Source organism: Pempheris klunzingeri, chromosome 8 (genome assembly GCF_042242105.1).
Source record: "Pempheris klunzingeri isolate RE-2024b chromosome 8, fPemKlu1.hap1, whole genome shotgun sequence".
Taxonomy (NCBI): domain Eukaryota; kingdom Metazoa; phylum Chordata; class Actinopteri; order Acropomatiformes; family Pempheridae; genus Pempheris; species Pempheris klunzingeri.
Window position 1 is genome coordinate 22,035,385 of NC_092019.1, and position 22,104 is coordinate 22,057,488.

Below are 22,104 nucleotides of genomic sequence, written 5' to 3' on the forward strand. Positions count from 1 at the left end.
CTACAGCTGAAAATAAAATGACTTGGTGAAAGGATGGCCTCAGCACTCAGGTCTGGCAGCACTAAAAAGACAGAATAAAAACAGATTTGAATAATGAAATGTGACATGCCGTATGCAAAACAAGCATCATTTCCATTTATTTTGGAATTAAAGAAGACCTAAAATAGAATTATGTCCATGACTCATGCTGACTTACATTGCAGAGCAGCAGCACTACCACCACAATCAGCATAAGGACTGCAGAAAGAAAACACGTGGTTTAAGTTGGAAAAAAAGAAAAAACATCTGACGTTCTTTAAAGTCAGGCACTTCATCAGTGTCAGTATTAGTGTAACATACAGGGCTTGTGTTAAATACATACCAGTGTTAGGACTCAGTGGAGCACATGCAGTGCCACAGGTCTGCTGCTGTGCACCTAAACCACTCACACAAGCTGTTTAAGGGAGACAAAAGGTTGCAGTTATAAATATTTTCGGAGCATCAAAACAGCCATCAAATAAATCCTCCCTTCGTGAACTTCATGATGATCACTTTTTTTTTCAGTTTGAACTGTTTTAGAGACGTGTTGCTTTAACCTAATGATGTAGTTTATAGTGTTGTATTGTATTCCATTGTACACAGAGGTGCTCCAGTTCCATCGTTCATATCAGTAGGATGGACAGGACATTAGAGACACATTTCTGTATAATGCAATTTAGTACAACAGCACCACACAAACTACATCCTCCAAAACGTCCACATAGTTGTATCAGCACCTCTCAATATTATAGCTTTCACGAGGGGAGGATTTAATGCAGGACTGTTCTGCTAGACTGCATCAGTTCTGCCACCTTAAACAAAGGCTGCCTCCTAAAAAGAAGAAAAATCCCCTTTAACAGGAAGAAACCTCAAACAGACCCAGACTCAGATGTGGGCGGCTTGAGTGGGGTTTGTGTTGGGTGGAGGTTGGAGAGAGAGAGAGAGAGAGAGAGAGAGAGAGAGAGAGAGAGAGAGAGAGAGAATAAACAGCAACCAATATACTAATAGCAACTATAGCACTGACAATAGGAATGTGACTAATACATTATGAGAGAAGAACTGAGGTAGCTTTTGAAAAGTGAATTGAAATATATTTTTAGACTATTGTTTAGGCTCCCATCAGCTAACTGTACTGATCACAAGACATGGTGTCGGCCAACCACCTCAACTAAACGATTTCCTGGGGAAATCCTGATGACTGTTCTTTTAACTATTAACTATTCCTCTGACTGTATTTCTATGTGTATCTAAGAGTTGTTGCACAGTGCTGTTTGTCATATGTATCCCCAATGTTAAAACAACATTCTCAGTTTTAATTTAAAACAGAACAGAACCAAAGACAGCGCAGATTCATGTTTGCTACATTTGTGTTATACATACTGTTTGGAGAGACCTCTGAAATCCTTCCATTATTGTCTTCTACATCAATTTCTCCAACCTCCTCAGGGCAGATGATGGTGACGGATGATTGGTCGTGGCACACAGCACAGCTCTTTGGGCCAGGTGGAGCGATCCCACAGCAGCCTGGAAATGTTTGATTGAGGTTTCTTTGGTACACACGAGTGTCATCAGAGTTTTTAAAAATGGTCATCAGGTTAGGGCATCTGTCCATGTTGCTGCAGGCAAAACACTTAACTGCAGTCAAAACAAAGGAAAAGATTGATGAGTGACAGATGTAAAAAAAAGTAAAAAAGCTTGCAGGTGTAAATTTGTGTAAATATGAATTTCTGAGCAAGGCAGCTTAAAAAAATCTTGCTATTATATGGTTTGAAATAATGAAATGAATCAATTAAAATCAGTTAACAGACTTACAAAATGTACTAACTTACACTTTTGGTGGTGTGCAGGTTGAGTACCTAAGACAAATATTGTAAGGAAAAGTAGTTATTGGTCAAAACAATAGCACGCTGTAGACAAGACAAGACAGTTAAACTTGAATAAAGATATTAATACAGGATGTGCTGCACGTAGTTATGTGACATTGAACTACACTGTTGCCCATAAAGCTGGAATAATTGTTCAATACCCCCAATATTGTTAAAGCCTAAATAAACAGTTTGCAAAAGTTAATTGTGGTTTAAGTTTCACTGTGATATGTTTGGAGGAGTTTGATCAATAGAGTTGAGAAGATATACACTTTATTTATCAAGAATAAATCACATTGTCACAATCATTTCATGAGAAGAGGTAAAAAAAACATTTTATTCCAACTTTATGGGCAACAGTGTAGTCATAATTTTTACCACATACCAGGAAACCCCTCACAAACATGTACGAGTGTGATCCCACACAGAAGGAACACTGGAAATACAGATGAAAAAGATAAATTAGAAATGTATTCTCATCATGAAGTGGTATTACACTCCAAGATGACATTAATTATCTAATGCAACACAACTGCTCTGCCATAAAGTCTACTTTTACGATGCCTCTATAGTGTTATATATAGAGGCCATTGTTAAAGGTGGTGTCGTGCTGGACTGCATTATACTGCTTCTGATATTCTGTATGTTACCAGGGAAAGACATTAAAAAAGCCTCTCAACATAATGCAGTTCAATACAACCTCAGCTTTAACCCTGAACTCAATGATAAACATTCCCTTGTTCTGTATTTTTGTACATTTTGCATTCCATTCTTTGTATATTGGTACTTATTTTTTTTTTTTTGTTAATTTTACTTTTCGAAAAATGTTCCTTTTCTTTCACTGTAATTCTTCTAGAAGGGAGCTGTGTGAGTATATTTGAATTTCCCCTTTGGGCGATAAATAAAGGGCATCTTGAATCTTGAATCTTGAATCTTGATTGAATTTACACATCTCCAACCATGTCAACAAAACTTAAACATTGAGAACAACATGAACTTATGGCACAGCTCTTGTAATGAACAGCACAGGTGTACCTAATAAAGTGAGCATTGAGTGTACATTGAGTTGTTATTTATGTGATACTGCATAGATGTAGATATTATTCCATATTCAAATTTGGTTAGTTACAATTTAAGGTTAATATAAATTCAAATTTAATTACATTTCCAGTTCCTCGCAGCAGCTCTCATCCTGCGGTGGTTTCTCCCTTCTTCAGGAGTGGGTGGTGGACCTTTTGGTTGGTGTCGCCTCGTGTCCCTCTTAGTGCACATGAAGAGGCCCTTCACCCCTGCACCTGACTGCCCCTCTGACTCTGTAGTAGCTGTAATTGTGGGTAAAACCTCAGTAGTTTCCTCCCCCTGGCCGTCCTCTGACATTGCTATCAGAGGCGATTGTGGTGGAAAGTTGCTTTTCTGAGTCAGAGCTTGAGCCAACGGTTCTATGAACCCCTCCTTAACAGATGCAGGCAGTGACTTTGCCTTTGGACCAGCAGCATGCAAAAATACTGGTTTGTGTGAACCAAACTTTTCTGCCACCTCATCCCAACGGATGTCTCGTTCCTCCTTAGGAATGGGCTTCACAAAGCCCCCTTTTTCTGCGACTGGTAAAGCACTTTCACTGTAATAATCACTGAACTTGTGCTCCATGTTGGAGGAGAGGCCAGCAGCACTGTAATATGAAAAGTGATGCTCCCGTTACAATGCAAATTAAATGCAGAGTTTGTTTTTTTACTGTGGAAGCACAAGAAGCGCTGGCACAAAATAAAAGTGAAATAAGTAAAACAAACAAATTATATTTTACCCGCATTCATGGAAACAATACAATAAGCATTTACCATCAAAATCAAAAGTACAGCCATCAGCGGTTGAACAGTGCATTACTTCACATTCAGATTAACTTCAAAGTTAAAACTAGTTTAAAAACATAGAGAAACATACCCGCTTTCCTGGGTGTGTCGGTCCTGGCCACCTGGCCACAAGTGTAAAACAAAAAATAAATATCAAAACATATTGTTTGGTAGCTAATTTCAAATAATCTCATCAGCAGATAAAAAAACTTTGCACTCTAAATTGAGCTAAAAAAAAACCCTGACTATAAAACGACTATAAAACACAATAGTCATAATATTATGAGTTAGATAAAACTGCGTAATGGGTGCACAAGCCACAGGAATGTAATGGCAGCGCACAGCAACACAAGAAACTGTAGTTAATTTTACTGTAAATATGTCACTGGCACGATTTGAGCTCCAAAATATGGATAAAACAATTTCCTTGGTCACTGAAGTTAATAAAACCTGCGATTTGATCAAAAGCAGCGTGGAGTTAGCTTCACAGGGCCTGGACAGAAATCCTGTCAAAGGCGGTTTGCATGTCTGGAATGAATGAAGAAATGCTCCATGCCATTCAACATGAGCACAGTCACAAAAATGACCCTCCTGCCCAGCCAAAGCAATCAAATGATGGAATTCAAATAAACAAACTTACTTTGAGGCTGATGGTGGAAAAAATAATCGTCGGGGTTTGCCATTGTTTGCCCCAGAATGAGTATGGGGATGAGTATGCTGCTGGGGACGCATAAGGTGAATGGACAACCAGGAAATGAATGGCAGCTAAGTGACATCTTCCTCTTGTACTGTACACTACTTAAGAACTCCATCTAATGGTAGAAATGTTGTAACTGCTTGTAAATAAACATGTCAATCTGAAAAACGTTTTCAGTCATTTGTGGTTTCTTTTACAGGAGAATTGGATTTTGTCTTTAAGGACTCCTCAGAGGACAGTGGTATTTTACAAGTTGGAGTTTATTTCTTTTGTAACCACCAACCACACATGTTGCTGCACATCTATATGTCTCATAATGTGTGACAAACCGAAAGAAACGGGGAAAGGATGGCTGAGTTTATACAGTTTACACTTTATACCAAACACACATTACCACATAGCCTACCCATTTCTTTGTACACATTTGTATTGTAGTTGTGACTCAAACATTATGCATCTTGCTGCATCATGACAATCCCCCAGACCTCTTTCTTTCTTCCTCGTTTTCGAAACTTCTTGTTTTGTTGCTTTCTCTGCATGTGCTCTTCTTCTACAGAGACCTGACTGCGGTTCATCACAAAACAGGGGGAAATCCAAGGCGGTGACCTGAGAGTTATTTGAGATCAGGTCTAAAGAAAGCAACAGAGAAACAAAAACACGAGAAACACTGTTAACTTTGAATAAAATAGAACACAATAAATAAAAAGTCATCAGATTAACCACTTCCTGTTGAATGATCTGGTTTCTGTTTTAAATCGGTAGACATTTTACACCAAGTTCCTGGTTTCATGAGATTATTGGTTAAATGTTGTTCAAAGGCATCTAAATTTTATTCATGCAAACAATTTTATGTTCTCAGTATCACAGCAAAACAGTCACAGTTTATTTGGTCTCATGAGTGCAGTGACAGTATATCAATATTAAGATCATAATGAATTCAAAATCTGAATAAAAAACAGCTAATTTTGCTCTGACCATGGGTTTATTACAGCGTCTCTACCACCTCAGACGCCTGAGGGACTTTAAGCTCCCTCTCAATGTGCTCAGGAATTTTTACACCTGCATCATCGAGAGTGTTCTGCCTGGGAGCATCACCGCCTGGATGGGCAGCAGCACCAAGCAGGACCTCTTGGCCCTGAGGAGGGTGGACATTTACCAGGAGCGCTGCCGGTCAAAGGAAGATTGCGAGGGAGCCACAGACTGTCCTCTCTGCTGCCGCCAGGTTGGCGTTACCACTGCCTGAAGGCAAACACAGAGAGGATGAGGAGGAGCTTCTTTATGGACAATCTATTCACAACCTGCAATACTCCAGCATACTTGTATATACACCCATATTCTACACAGGTTTCAGACTTTGTTTTATTTATTTATTCTGTCTTTATATGTGTATTCTATCTTTATATGTGTGTGTATGTGTGTATATATATATATATATTTATCTTGTGTTTTCCACTCTTATTGTTTCATTTTGTATGTTATTTTATATTTATTTTATCTATCATTGTTTCAGTCCTGGACAGGCACTCAAAACATTTCACTGCACATTATACTGTGTATAACTGTGTATATGACAAATAAAGAATCTTGAATTAAAGTGATCATGAGCGATGCATGGTGGAAGGTCACGGGGCTCAGTCAGTGGTAGAGCCGTCCCAGTGATGTTTTTTAATCACAATCCTTTAGTGTTTAGCATCTGCTGATGTCGAGTCCAATCAGATATTTATTTTTTATTTCATGTAATTGTTCATTTTTCATTACATTACAGATTGTGAAGCAACTTAGTTGTATGTTTGACAGTAGAATAGCTCTACTTAAAGAGCCTATCCCAGCTGACGTTGGGTGAGAGGCAGGGTACACCCTGGACTGGTCGCCACATATAGAGACAGACAACCTTTCACCGTCACACTCACACCTACGGGCAATTTAGAGTTACTAATTAACCTAATGTGCATGTCTTTGGATTGTGGGAGGAAGCCGGAGTACCCGGAGAGAACCCACGCTAGCATGGGGAGAACATGCAAACTCCACACAGAAAGACCTCGGGTTGAAACCGGGATTTGAACCCGGGACTTTCTTGCTGTGAGGCAACAGTGCTAACCACAGCACAGCACCTGCTTGTTCACCATAATCAAAATATAAAAATAGCAGATACTATTTGCACTTGGATAGTAGTAGCAACTGGGGTGGACTAACCAATGTGGGTTTATGTTGGAAATAATATATTTTGTGTTTAATGTACTCTACCTTTTATATTTGCATTGTCATTTTAACCCAAACCATGATTTCCCTAAGACTAGCCAAGTAGTTTTGGTAGCTGAGCCAAACTTAAACCATTCAGCCATGTCACTCATACCTGATAATGGCATTTTTCTGCCTTTACACTGCACGACTGGACTGGGTGTAAATAGCTGAATAGCAGCTGCTGGCTATTCGCACCAAAAGCACTCTGTGAAAAAACTGTGGGCGCTGCGAACCACAACTTACTGGATTCAATAGTGAAAGCATCACCAAAGGTATTTAATTTTATCCAGGAGGGAACATGAACATCTTGAAATGAAAATGAATGAAAACCCCAAACCACAAATGTCAACCCCACAATGGTACTATGAGGTCACCAATGGATGTCTTCTACGTGTCTGTAGAAAACCTCCCACGGACTAACAATGCCACGGGCCTATTGTTTGCTAATCCACTCAGGAATACCCTCTCCCTCTTGTCTTGGCTGTGTCAACATAGCCTTATCCACAGTCACACGTCCCTCTGTTTATCAGACCTTTCCTACAGTACATTTGTTTATGGTGTGTTTCTCATTCCTGAGTTCCTCCAGTCAGGCTGCTGCAGCACTCAGGCGGATATAAGAAGGCGTGGAGCAGGTATAAAGAGGGCCAACTATGTCAACTCGTGCTCAGACCTGACGCCGCTGCTTTCCCTCTACAGCACAAAGGTAGGCCTGACAAGGTTTGTGTGGAGCAACATAGGACAACATAGATTTATCCACTTTTATAAAATGTGTAGGGTAGATTGGTTTTAGAATTACAAAGATCCTTTTCATGCTTTGTATTTCTGCCTGGTTTGAAGCCGTGAGCCCAGTGTCTGGGCTCCTGATCTGGAGCACTTCAGGAGGTTATAATTACAGCAAAAAATGTCTTTCTTTCAAAGAATGTGCTCGTGTGTGTTCACGTCATCATACATACCTCAGTTTGTTCTTTGTGAATATAACTACGATTGTTCACTCTGTAGCAAATAACCGCTTTATCTTAAACATAAAGGTGTGGGGTTACAAGCTTCCAAGTGTGTGTTCCAGCCAATGCAAAGACAAACTTGTTTTTTTCTCTTGTGGACATTCCGGTCTGTCAGCTTTATCTTCTTTCTCTATCTGTCTCTCTGTTATACAACACACAGCTCAAAGTCTGTGTGAAATGGGCTGCAGCTGACTGGAGGTCACCCCTCCGTCAAAATTCCTAAAACGACAACCATGTCTGTACAGATCAGCGCACAGGAGCTGCTATTGACACAACAGGCTCAGTTACCTGTTGATTTATAGATTCACTGAACTGAGCGGCTTGCTTGTGTTATTTGCGTGCGTTACTAGAGGGCATTCGTTCATCGATTCAAATGTTGATTCCAATAAAGTGAATCTCATTAACTGAGCATCACTGCTATGGCACTTGTATATTTGGAAGTGAAACACAAGATCCCCTTACATAGCAGAGGTGACGCTCCCTTCTCGAGAATACTTAGCTTTGACTCATTTGAATCTGTTTGCTCTTTAGCCCTGTCGTTTCGACAAGTTGATTCATGCTGAGAACAGGCCTGGATGAGTGAAAACACAGCACAGTAGCTCTATGGTTTAGTAGCAATTTGGCCTATTTCATACTAAAGTATAGAAGTATATGTAGTAGTACCAAAAGTAAAAGTGCAACAGTGTCAAAGTAAAGCTAATTTAGATACGGTTTAAAGTACATGTTGTACTCGTGTACTTTAGATTTAAAACTTCAAAGAAACTAAACCTCAAATAAATCATATTAGAAGATTCAAGTTTATAATCATGAATTGTACATAGTAACATGTGCATATGTACAATGTGCATTGAGTTAGGCAGCTCTCCAGATGAAATAGATAATGAAAAATACTGTATACGTATATACAAAATACTGTATACGTGTATATGTACTGATGCACAGGCTATTAGGCCCTCTTCACAGCAGACATGTCATAGTAGGAAAGGCACAAAGTAGGAGAGGTTCTGGTTTCAATGAGCCCTGAGAGGGAGCCAGCCAGCACCCTGAATAGAATAGTTCCTTTATTGATCCTTCAATAAAGGAACTGATAAAGGAATTTATCCTTCAATAAAGGAACTATGAATCCTTCAAATTCAGGAAATTATTTTGTCACGGCAGCAGTACATACAGACACCCCACAGACAACCAACACACACCAAAAAGAAAGAGAAATAGAAATAGGAATAGGAATAGCTTGTGAAACTAAAGCAGCAAAATAGAAAAATGCAAAAATGTCTCCTGTGAAAAAAGGCCTGTTGGAAATTAACTTAACAACAACAATCACCTGCTTGGTTGCCACGATCACGATCTTAGTTCCTTTCTGATGTGTCACTAACACAGTCACTTATTCTTAAGTGTTGTGCAAAACAACAAAGAGGAAAGTCCCAAAGACCATCACTTGCAACACAGAGGACACCTGCACAGGCAAAGAGGAACAGCCCTCACAGAAAAAAAAGAAACGGACGGAAAGAACCAGATATTTACTCGACCACAAACCACAGATTTAGAAATGCTTCATCGACATTTCTGAAAAAGCAAATGCTACGGCATTCACCAAAGTCGCATTTACTGCAGTAAATATGTTTTTTTCTATCATGTAATCTACCAGTTTAACTATACTGTTCTCTCTATGTGTCACAGATGGCGTACTCTACCGGCACGCTCGCACAGGGCTGTTTTGGGAAGGTGTACAAGCAGAAGTACAACGATACCTGGGCTGCTATAAAGAAGGTCCCCCAGCAGCTCATCAACAGGAAGGACCTGGAGAGAGAGTGTGAAGTGTACAAGTGAGTATGAATGTTTGCCGTCTCAGAAATGGCAGAGTAAGTGATTAAAAAGATAAATGAACTCCTGAAAAGCATTACATGTCAGGGAAGAAGCATGTAATACAATTAAGACTAAAACACCTATCTTATTTAACTTAAAAATAAGTGCGAGGTACAAGAAATATTTTGCTAATTTGTTGATTTCTTTCTTTCTCTCCATGACATGTTGCCACTGCTCTGCAGCAAGGCAAATCATCCCAACATAGTGAAGCTGCTGGGCAACATAGCTCTCACGGACGGCAAATGGATCATTCCCTTAGAGTTCATCTTCGGAGAGGACTTGGAGACCACCATCTTTAAAGCATCAAAGTCTAAAATACAGGTAAAGTTATCATGACAGCAGACAAACGAGACGTGATTCAAGGTGAAATGAAGGATAGTAGATAACCCTTTATAGGGCACTCACTGAAATACTTACAAATTCAAAATTTCAACCATTACTGGTGGTCATTACAAGACTTTTTTACTTTTGTAAGTTTTTTTTATTTTTTTAATAAAATTTTCTGGTGAAAATCAAGGTCAGTGAAGTTACCATATATGGTTTCTTGCCAGTCTGTCATGTAGCCTGATTGTCGCTGATTGGCTTGGAGAAATCTTGTAGTTCTGCTGCCTCATGGTGAGGCAAGGGGCGGCATTTTGAATTCCCTCTTAAGTTACCAAATATGGTGCCTTGTCCGATAAAGGGTTAAGGATAGTGGTACCCAGAATACAAATCATCCATTATCTCATGCTTGAATATTATGACAAATCTAAAAGTACGGTTCACGGTTTGAGGTTCATAACAGAAATCAAAACAATGCGTTGTGACTGTAGTCTGAGAAAGTCAGTCGTCGGATGTGTGAGATCCAGAGGTTTTATGAGTGTATAGGCTTTATGCCTGATTTCACGTCACGGCTTGTTAACTTTCTTTTTGTGTGATTTGAGTTTCATGCAGGTAATATTTAATGCCAGTCTGGTTAAACTTGATCTCAAATGCTCATCTCCACAGTTGACTCCGGCTAATAAAGGCACCATCATCATCGGCATGTGTGAGGGGCTGCTTCACCTCCACTCTAAAGATATTGTCCATCAAGACCTCAAGCCTGAAAACATCATGGTGAGTGGAGGCCTGCACAGACTGTCCGTGCACACTGCATGAAGGGTTTATCTCAGAAGTGTGAGAGGTGTTACAGTCACGATTTGTGACTTTTTGTCAGAAATTTGTCCGAATTTGTGAAACAGACTCTCAAGAGCTGACCTCTTGAGAGTCTGTTTGTTGACACATTTAAATTTCACCACTTCTGGCAAGGTCATGGACACTTGTTACACTTGTTACTTCTGAATGACTAACTACTGGATTACTGGGGACTAATTTTCTTTACATTGTACCAAAAAGATGTGTTTGAGTGACTGTTTGAGTGAGTGTTTGATTACTGGAGACTAATGCAGAATATTACACTCATAGCACTGAGGTTTATGAACTCTCAAGTTAACACACAAAGCACAAGCAAAAGCACCAGCATTTCCTCTAGCGCAACCATGGGGTTGACTTTTTTTTGTCATAATTAGACAGAGACAATGAAGATAGTTAGGAAACAGGGGAGAGAAAGGGGGGTATGACATGCAACAAAGCTCACCAGCTGGAATTGAGCTGGTGGAAGTCATGTGACGTGCTGTAACCACTCGTAAACTATTGGACTGACTGCCATGAGATGTAGTACACACATTCATGTTCCAATACCTCAGTTTATGTCTAAATGGTGAAGTGGTGAAGTGCAGCCCCACAGAGCTGCTAGTGTGGTTTTAGACACCTGTAATCAGTGGGCAGAGGCTGAGGTGGAGTGATTATCTTGCAGTACGGTATCCCACAAAGCTCTATGAATTGTTCTGTCATTTTAATAAGAAAAACAAACTAAACAGCATCTGTTTTCCAGGTGGAGCATAACACAAACAGAGCTGTCATCATTGACCTGGGATTGGCCAAGTTCTTCAAACATGGTCTCAACTCTGCCATGGACATGGGCAACGAGGCCTATTCAGCCCCTGAGGTGCTGCAGAGGCGCAGCCAGCGGGACCAGCGTTCAGACGTGTGGGCCATGGGTAAGATCATCGCAGAGCTCTGTGCCCGGATTCGGCTGTACACGCCTAGCGTCTGTCCCGCCAAGATCAAGGAGACCCTGGGGGATCAACCGTTCTGCCACGCTGTATGTAGGATGGTGGAGGCCGACCCTTCTCTGAGAGCCTCCGTGGGTGGGGTCATAAGTGAAATAAGGAGAGCTGGAGGTGCGGGGATCGTCACAAATACACCAATTCAAAGAGAGCACCTTAAGCCACCTTCACCTCACATTAATGCCAGAAATCGGTCTCCATCTCCGTCACCAATGAACAGAGGTGCATCTCCTATGAACAGAGATCCCTCACCGTTAAACAGGGCTCCATCACCGTTTAACAGAGATCCCTCACCGTTAAACAGGGCTCCTTCACCGTTTAACAGAGATCCCTCACCGTTAAACAGGGCTCCTTCACCGTTTAACAGAGATCCGTCACCACTCAACAGGTCTCCATCGCCGCTGAGATGGGAGCGCTCACCCAAACCAGACGTCAAAGCTGTGCGCCCTCAAGCCACACTGCACCTTTCCCCTTCCCCTCAGAGGACAGAGGACAGGAACAAAAACCAGGCTCTGGTCCCAACGGGCAGAACCGACCTCACCCAAGACATGATGAAAATGAGGCTGTACCAAGAGGCTGCCAAGGATCTGCCCTGCAACCTGCCGCCGACAGGGAGGGTGGTGGTGCGGCGTTTTGAGGAGAAAAACGGGGAGGTGGAAACATGGGAGCAGAAGGAAGTGGTGACTCGTGATGGGAAGATAATCAAGTACGATGATGTCAAGTTTAATAGCAAGTAAGAATAAGAGTTTCAAGGAGCAGATCCTTTATCTCCTCAAGCGGATTGCAGGTGCTTTTTGGATTAGTTTTGGATTAGTTCAGGGTCACATAACTTTTGGTGTCGTCTTAAGAGAGCACATTTCCACTGAATTAAAGAGTAAACTGGGGTTAAGCTGCAATAGGCACCTGGTTTTCACACATAAAAATGGACTTAAAACCTGTTACAGACTGTAATAAAAGGATATCTGGAAACAGCTTTTGTCCTGCTGCAACATGATGTTCAATCATGTCAGGAATTTGAGTTTCTAGTTTACTTGCCAAGAAAGAAATTCCTGCAGACATGAACAAACTTTTGTGTTTTAGCATTTGAATGTATCAGACTGTGAACATCACTCATATGTTATGTGTATATTAATGTATATAAATAAATTCTGAAATACCTGTTTCAATTGCACAGGTTTTGTTTCTTTGGGGTGATTTATGCTCATATTTATTACCTTTGTTCACTAGATTGTTTTTGCATTTTCTCTTGTAATAATCAGAAAATGTGAGCGGGTCAGAAAGAGGCGAACACTATAGGTGATGGTTATATATATAACAGTGGCTCTCGCATGGGATTTAGCATAGAACAAACAAATTAGAATATAACACTGGTTTTCTTATGGCTGAATTTATGGGCGGCATGCTTCTTTTATGAGTCAATAAAGTCTCACACTGATGATCACATGTCTAATGCCTGCTGACCGAACAATGAAAAGATGTAAAAATTCCTCAGATAATGGAAAATCTTTGATATTGTTTGTTTCTTAACTTGAATTCTCAAACTTCCATCTCAAACTTAAAGGTTTCAATTAAATTTGGTTGAGAGTTGGGCAAAGAAAATGAGTTTTGGTGGTCCAAATCATCTCTATGTAGCTGTTTGTACTTTACACTTAGCCCTTCATCCACTTTTCACCAAACTTGATACAGAACAGTCAATTGTTTTGTTTAGAACAGGTAGAGCTCTTGAGAACAAGGCAACTCAAGGCAAAATGTGACAGTTTATTACCTAAACGTAGGTAGGACTCGTAAAATATCATAAATGTCATTTTTTTGCTTGGCAACCTATGAGCCATTCATTCATTCTCAAAATTGTTAATTTAATCAAATCATTTACTTGACTAATGGTTTCTGATCAGAGCTCAGACACACGAAACCAAAGGCACTGTTCCTTATTCTACTGAGGCTTTTAAAAACCAGGAGAGCTTGTTTCATAGTCCATCGCTTTGTTTGTGTAACACTGCTGCAGTAATGAACTGCATCTGAACCCGCCACCATCTAGTAATTGGCATCCGCTTCCTTCAGACATCGACACTGATGACTGCACTGAACTCCACACAGTGCGCTCACTGTGTTCAGTGTGTCAGATTACACCTGTTTTTGCATAATCTAACATTTACAAGAAGAAACCTTAAAAAGAAATACACCACAGTATAAGTGCAAAAGTATTATTAGCTAAATGTATCTATAAATACCACTGCATGAATAGTGATGCATTAATGTTGTTGCCGGTGAAGGTGGAGCTGATGTCCACTGCTTTGCATACTGCAGGGTAGTTTAATCCATAATAATACGTTGATTTAGATGGATTGTATTAATAATCTCACTCTGCAAAGTAACTACCGTTATAAAAATAAATGTTGTGGAGCAAAAAGTATTTCACTCTGTACATAAAGTGGCAGAAAATGGAAATACACAAGCACAAGTACCTCAAAACTTATTTTTGTGCAGTACTTGAGCAAATATACTGAGTCACTTACAGATCACTAAAGCGTGATCTGTATATCTGGAGCATTTTGTCTATCTAAGCCACAGATTGTGAGGAAGTGGGACACGTGGTTTCCTCTGAAGAGTTGTGTCTGCATAGACAATGCTACATAGTGATTTCTGTAGACGTGTATGTTGGTCACATAAAACAGACAAATCTGCAGGGCATGCTTATGGGCTTTTCTGTGAAATTCTAATTCAACAAAAAAGATCTTACAGGCCCCGGTCTCTGAAGGGATTCTTTCTGTGATGTTGTCAGACACACAGAACAACAACCTGAGCCTGTCAGTGGCAAAAACAAGGACTTTTAGTGGACGTTATTTGATCTGGTACAGCCTGTACCCTTTCCATTCTCGGCTGCCAGGCAGAGGCGATCTACTGGACCATTTCACCAAGTGTTTGCAGGTGCCAGTCATTTCGAACCCAAAATATGTGTAAAAAAAATGGGGCCCAGGTTTAGAAAATGCCAGAGTAACCGTTTCATAAACGGAACATTCAACTCACACTTGAATATGACGTCAACTGTTGGTTGATGTAAATATACCAACATGTTTCATGTTCCTTTTGCTCCATTCTCAGTGAAAACGACTGGGTACACTGTCCAATAGACCAGATCAGACCAGCGTCATCTCATCAAACACCAAGCATAGGTATTTATCTATGGCACAAAGCACCAAGGTCACATTCCCTCTGGGGGGGAAAGAACTGCACTCTGACGTAGCGTGAGAAAATACTCACGCACATGATATAAAATTCACCGTCTGTGTGACAAAAGACCTAAATGATGCTGGTGACACTTACTGCGGATGGATATCTATCCATGGAGGCTGCTGGCAGCACCAGTAAACATGACAAATGACTGTCAGAGGACGACGTCTCGCCCGGCTTCTTAGGTCATGTTTGTCATTGTTTAGGGGTTTTTTTTAATTTACATTCTACAACTGTATCGCACTCATTTCTCTCCTGTAAGTCATAAGTCATTTCCTGCATTTGTGTGTTTCCCACCTGTGTGACTGCCTGATTAGTTTCACCTAATTCACCCTCATTATCCCCCCCTTCTTCTGTCTGTCTGTCAGTCTGTGTGATTTCCTCTCTCTGTGCCAGTCTCTCTGTCATATGCTCCAGGATATCTCTAACTGTGTTCAGTTTTCCTTAAGTCTTTTTGCCTTGTCTTTGACAAATTAGTTCTCCAGACTGATCACCTGTGCACTTAAACGCCGTTTTTGACTCCAACAGCCCCGATATTCGAGTTGGTCCCTTTTCTTTGTCTGCACCAATTGTTACACTCTTCAAATAAATCCCAGCACGGCCTCCATCGAACTGTTGGCTCTTAGCAGGTTGGTTATTTACAGACAACACTCAGCCTAATGCTATCCAATAAATGTCCAGATATGGAATGTCTGGCCACAGTGTCAGGGTATTGATCTACTAGAATGGGACTAAGACTAAGGGGGTATGACAGCTCGGATCAACCTCAATTAATCACAGCATCGTGAACGCTCAGGCTGGGCCAAGGTCACAAAATAATTATCAAAGTTGATTGAACCAAGGTTTGTTCAAAACTGTAATCAGAACACGCATTAAACTGCACCGACATCTACAGAATTGTTATTTATCTATCCACTGAAAAGAGACGTGGCTGTCGTCTTTTGAAGCACATACAGTGAGTGCCGCTCTGCTCTATTGCTGCACCGGTTTGCATACATGAGACATGACCATGCAGGCAGTTGCACACAAAAATGCAGAACATCAAAATATAGTGACAGAAAATACAAAGCCATGTCTATCAAGTCCATCAAATACAAATTGCAAAATACTAAATTATTTCGTATTTTAAATGCATAATTTAAATAAATTATATAGTTATGATGATTCAGAACAAGGGGCAGAGGTGTTTCTCATAAGAACTTAAAAACAGCCACACGTTTGGATGGCAGAAATAGAAAAGCGGCAGGTGAAAGAGACAAAAAATGAAATGAAGAATGAAACAAATGCCGCAGGAATAGACATAGCGCGCAGGTATGCTGACATTTGAGCGACTACTACTAAAAGCACAGATGGCTACAGCTGATACTGATGGGAACGTCAGCGTGGCAAATGTCTGTACTAGATTTTGTGCCAAAAACACTTTCATTTTCACCCCTGGGTGTGGTTTGCTGTATGAGGAGATGTAAAGATTCCATGCAGGTTATTTTTCCTTCAGAAGCAGATACTTACACAAGGAAAGAAGGTTAGTGTCCTTGGTAGAACTTAAGTCGACCTTAAATTGGGTTTTACATTAATTTTTCATTTGTGACCAAAGCTAATGTTCTTAAAAAGTCTTAATTTGATTTGTTGAACTTGATCTGCACTGATTATTCCACATTCATCGTCTGAAGACTTAAATACATAAAGACATACATGTATGTTATTTGTATGTTGGTTAGGGTTCGTTTGTTTAACATCTTACCCCTAGTAAGATGTTAAACAAATTTTCATCACATAGTCAAATTTCATGAGAGGTGAATATATTTTAGAGTGCTGTAAACATTTTGAGGGGCGAAATAAGTGGATATTGCTTGTACATCTCTGTTTAAATGTCAAGTAAAACTCTAGTAATCTTTGCACTTTTATGATATATATGAACGAAGGCCAAAAAGCGAGTGTCTATTTTTTTTACAGCATGATCCGGCTTGACAGCATTCCTCTCTGAGTGGGATGAAATGATAACCAATTTCCCATCAGTCTTTTTAGAGCAGTCTGTCTTTCATGTTAATGGAATGTGATCCTCCTTTTTAAGATGGCCAGTTATGAGGGCAAAGGCGCTACGGCGAAGGTTTACAAAGAGATGTACAATGGACAGTGGGCTGCAGTGAAGAAGGTTCACGGAAACTTGGTGGCCCGTCATGACATGGACAGAGAGTATGAAATTTATAAGTGAGTAAGACAGGATTGATCAGAAAGCTAAACTAAAGTCCCTGAGAGCATTTTTCAGCATTCTGATCTCTCCGCTTTCTTACCTTTTACATCCCCATGGCTCATGTTCACAGGAGAGCCAAGCATCCCAACATCATAAAGCTTGTGGCGAGACCCATAATGCATCACGATTAGATGTGGCACATTCCAATGGAGTTCATCTTTGGAGAAGACTTGGAGAAGATCATGTTCCATCCAAGGAGCTCAAGCATACGGGTACTGTACAGACAACAGGCATTTCGGTTGTCACTGTCAGAAAAGCAGAGATGTTACTAGTAAGATAAAAGATGGCTCCCTCCCAGTAAGCCATGATGGTCCCTGGACCCTGAAACTGAACCAGCTAAATGGAATTCAGCCTGAATGATTAACTGATGATTCACTTTTAATCACACGTGTGCTTTTCCCACTGTGGTACAGCGTTGATCGGAGTAAGAACTGTGTATTAATGTGAGATATTTTTCCTTCTTAGCTTACCACAGCAATCAAGAGCAAAATCATCACAGGGATGTGTGAAGGGCTGCTTCACCTCCACAACAATGACATTGTGCACCAAGACCTCAAGCCTGACAATATCATGGTATGTTAATTCTGAAATGTGAATTAGGTTTAGCCCCGCCTGGTATATATTCAACATCAGTAGCAGCACTAATTGTTGGGTTAGTGGAACTAGCTGAAATGGCAGAGGTTCCTGGTTCGCTCGCTGAGGTGATGGAAGGTATCCACAAACGAGGGAGCGCTATACAGTAAGAATTTATCTGCAGCACGATTTTACAGTACGACTTATATATATTACAGAGGCATTAATATTTATGATTATAGCTGTTGGGACAATATGTTCCCCTGAGGAAAAACTGTAATAACTTCATTGATTCCTTGACTTTTCACTAAGCACACAGTCAGGTCAAATCTTTAATGTGTCTAATACTTCTGATTTATGAACAAAAACTAATATCATTCACATTAAGATCAACTTATGCTAATCAGGAAATGTTAGCATGCATAGTTAACATGACATTATACCCGCCTAACATCAGCATGCTAACATTTAGGTGAAAGCACCCTCCTTACTATGCCTGCAGCCTTACAGAGCTGCTAGCACTCACAGAATCTTGAATTAAATGTCACTTATAAATTTCCAAATTTTAGCCATCCATTTAATTGTTGATGGGCCATTTTACTCAAAACCACTTCATGGTGGCGTAAGTAAGGGGATCACCAAAGCCACCAGGATGCATGATACAAACTGGGAATTTGTATCTTTGTCCAAACATTTGTTTTCTTGCATGCTGAAGGAGCACAGCTTTGTATTTTTATTTCTTAGATTTGAACCATGCGTATTGGGAAGGGGATATATGCCTCTGTCCACTCACATTGGCTAGAAGAATATGACATGGCCTTTTTCAAGCCCCAACCATTTCAAAACAGTAAAAGGGGCACTGAGAAAACACAAATACAGAAATCTGTCATGTGAAATAATTAAAAAAAACTGTTGTAACTTTGGCAGAACATTGCACGTTCATGTCAGACTTGGAAATTGGCTGAGAAAACATGTTTACGGGCCTTTAAGCCTCTGTTTGACTGTGGGTTCTGAACAGCTGTCGAACATCCATGATATCATTTGACATTACATGAAAAGTTGTTCAATCAAACATCTTAACGCCAAATTTTTGGATATTCTCACCCAGGTGGAGAGCGACACTTACAGGCCTGTGATCATTGACATGGGTTTTGCGAAGTTTTACCGCAATGGCCAAAACTCTGCTCAAGATAGGGGAAATAAAGCCTATGCAGCCCCAGAGATCCTCAGAGAACCCAGGGCTGAGCGAGACCTTCGCTCAGACGTGTGGGCAATGGGTAAGATCATCGCTGAGCTTCTGATTGGAGAGAGGATTCACGCAAAGTCAGCTAAGCCTGCTCACATACAGGATACCCTGGGGGGAAATGTCTACTGTGACGTGGTCAGTAGGATGCTGGAGGGCAGTCCAATACCGAGGGCCACTATGGCACAGGTAATCGGTGAAATAAGAGCAGCTGGGAGGGCCGCAGTTGAGCACCAGTCGATGTCCATACCGAGCTCTGTGTCTGTCCAGCAGAGTCGGCGAGGTAGGGAGTGGGATGGATTCTCACTGCCCAGAAGATCTCCTCAGCTCCTGCCTCCAAATTTCAGAATGCCAGATAATTTACCCCACAACGGCACTGTCGCATTTAATTATGTTAAATTTGGCCATGATGGGAAACCATCAACAACCACACAGGGTGAGATGAGAATCAGGAGAGGCACCCCGCTCGATGCTTGGTGGACAACCGTGACTCCTGAACAATGTTCGCTAGATGATTAGCTAATGTTCCTCTTTTTGGGAGCTGAATACTCCCTGGCTCCGCAGCAAGCCCCTTTGAGAACTGAATCAGCGTCAAGTTCTGTGATTGGCTCTTTATGTTTTCTGTTAACCAGGGCTGTGTTACAATAGTCATAAAAATCACACCCTTCCTAAACATGTTTCTTGTCACGAGGCAAGGAAGGAAAGAAAAGAAGTGAAGCAGAATTCATAAGCGGTGCTGAGAGAAGCCCACTGCACTTAGAATCGGCTCCACAGTTCGCTCAGTTAGGAAACTTCCTGAGGAAAAAAGATTATTCGACCGCAGCCCAGATTTAAGTCATTACCTTTGAGAGATTTATACATATTTCCAATACAGGGGCTTTTTATTCTGGGGGGAAATACATTACTGATTACTGACTCTAGAACTACATGGTGCTTTTCTTTTCTTTCATTTTCAGTAAGCTATTTAGGTAGTTAATGTAGGCTGTTCAATATTTCTCCAGGTTGAAAATCTGAGGAAAAGGCCATTTATGCATTTGTCCAAATGTAGGAAAGGTATATTTAAAATGATCAATATAACTGTTGAAACTTCTCATTTCTGACTATGTCTAACAGAATTTGGTATATTATAAACTCTATGGGTAGAATTTATGGCAGAGTTGCTGAATTTAAACTCAGCAGATTGTACTTCTTGCCTGTAAATTTGTTGCCATTATGTTAAGTGCTGATTCTGAATGAATCCTTACAGCAGCTGAACAAATGATAGCTTGCACGCAGAAACTTCTTCAGACATGATCTAATCAGAGGATGGAGGTTTTCATTCATTGATTGTGTGTTAGATCTCTTGAGGGCTCCCTTGCTTTGTTCAAACATTTGTTTTCTAGCATGCTGAAGGAGCGCAGCTTTGTATTTTTATTTCTTAGATTTGAACCATGTGTATTGTGAAGGGGATATATGCTTCTGTCCACTCACATTGTTTTAAAACACAAAACAGTAAAAGAATTGATTGTGAAAAAGATCATTTGACCTGGAAATCATTTGAACAATCAGTTTATTAATGAATTTAAGGCCACTCTGGACTGTGCAGAATTCATAAAGAGACTCACAGAGACAGTCTCTTGTTACAGCCATTTTACTCAAAACCACTTCATGGTGGCGTAAGTAAGGGGATCACCAAAGCCACCAGGATGCATGATACAAACTGGGAATTTGTATCTTTGTCCAAACATTTGTTTTCTTGCATGCTGAAGGAGCACAGCTTTGTATTTTTATTTCTTAGATTTGAACCATGCGTATTGGGAAGGGGATATATGCCTCTGTCCACTCACATTGGCTAGAAGAATATGACATGGCCTTTTTCAAGCCCCAACCATTTCAAAACAGTAAAAGGGGCACTGAGAAAACACAAATACAGAAATCTGTCATGTGAAATAATTAAAAAAAACTGTTGTAACTTTGGCAGAACATTGCACGTTCATGTCAGACTTGGAAATTGGCTGAGAAAACATGTTTACGGGCCTTTAAGCCTCTGTTTGACTGTGGGTTCTGAACAGCTGTCGAACATCCATGATATCATTTGACATTACATGAAAAGTTGTTCAATCAAACATCTTAACGCCAAATTTTTGGATATTCTCACCCACGTGGAGAGCGACACTTACAGGCCTGTGATCATTGACATGGGTTTTGCGAAGTTTTACCGCAATGGCCAAAACTCTGCTCAAGATAGGGGAAATAAAGCCTATGCAGCCCCAGAGATCCTCAGAGAACCCAGGGCTGAGCGAGACCTTCGCTCAGACGTGTGGGCAATGGGTAAGATCATCGCTGAGCTTCTGATTGGAGACAGGATTCACGCAAAGTCAGCTAAGCCTACTCACATACAGGATACCCTGCGGGGAAATGTCTACTGTGACGTGGTCAGTAGGATGCTGGAGGGCAGTCCAATACCGAGGGCCACTATGGCACAGGTAATCGGTGAAATAAGAGCAGCTGGGAGGGCCGCAGTTGAGCACCAGTCGATGTCCATACCGAGCTCTGTGTCTGTCCAGCAGAGTCGGCGAGGTAGGGAGTGGGATGGATTCTCACTGCCCAGAAGATCTCCTCAGCTCCTGCCTCCAAATTTCAGAATGCCAGATAATTTACCCCACAACGGCACTGTCGCATTTAATTATGTTAAATTTGGCCATGATGGGAAACCATCAACAACCACACAGGGTGAGATGAGAATCAGGAGAGGCACCCCGCTCGATGCTTGGTGGACAACCGTGACTCCTGAACAATGTTCGCTAGATGATTAGCTAATGTTCCTCTTTTTGGGAGCTGAATACTCCCTGGCTCCGCAGCAAGCCCCTTTGAGAACTGAATCAGCGTCAAGTTCTGTGATTGGCTCTTTATGTTTTCTGTTAACCAGGGCTGTGTTACAATAGTCATAAAAATCACACCCTTCCTAAACATGTTTCTTGTCACGAGGCAAGGAAGGAAAGAAAAGAAGTGAAGCAGAATTCATAAGCGGTGCTGAGAGAAGCCCACTGCACTTAGAATCGGCTCCACAGTTCGCTCAGTTAGGAAACTTCCTGAGGAAAAAAGATTATTCGACCGCAGCCCAGATTTAAGTCATTACCTTTGA

The 22,104-nt window shown here is 40.9% G+C and overlaps 1 protein-coding gene across 1 annotated transcript; it reads left to right on the forward strand.

Annotated features, from left to right (window-relative positions):
- Positions 1-7,302: 7,302 nt before the first annotated feature.
- Positions 7,303-12,792, forward strand: LOC139205491 (serine/threonine-protein kinase Nek8). Its single transcript, XM_070835732.1, has 5 exons — positions 7,303-7,371; positions 9,350-9,495; positions 9,718-9,856; positions 10,523-10,630; positions 11,448-12,792. Exons 2-5 carry the CDS (start codon positions 9,350-9,352, stop codon positions 12,417-12,419), a joined length of 1,365 nt encoding a protein of 454 aa, XP_070691833.1. The 5' UTR covers positions 7,303-7,371; the 3' UTR covers positions 12,420-12,792.
- Positions 12,793-22,104: the final 9,312 nt, after the last annotated feature.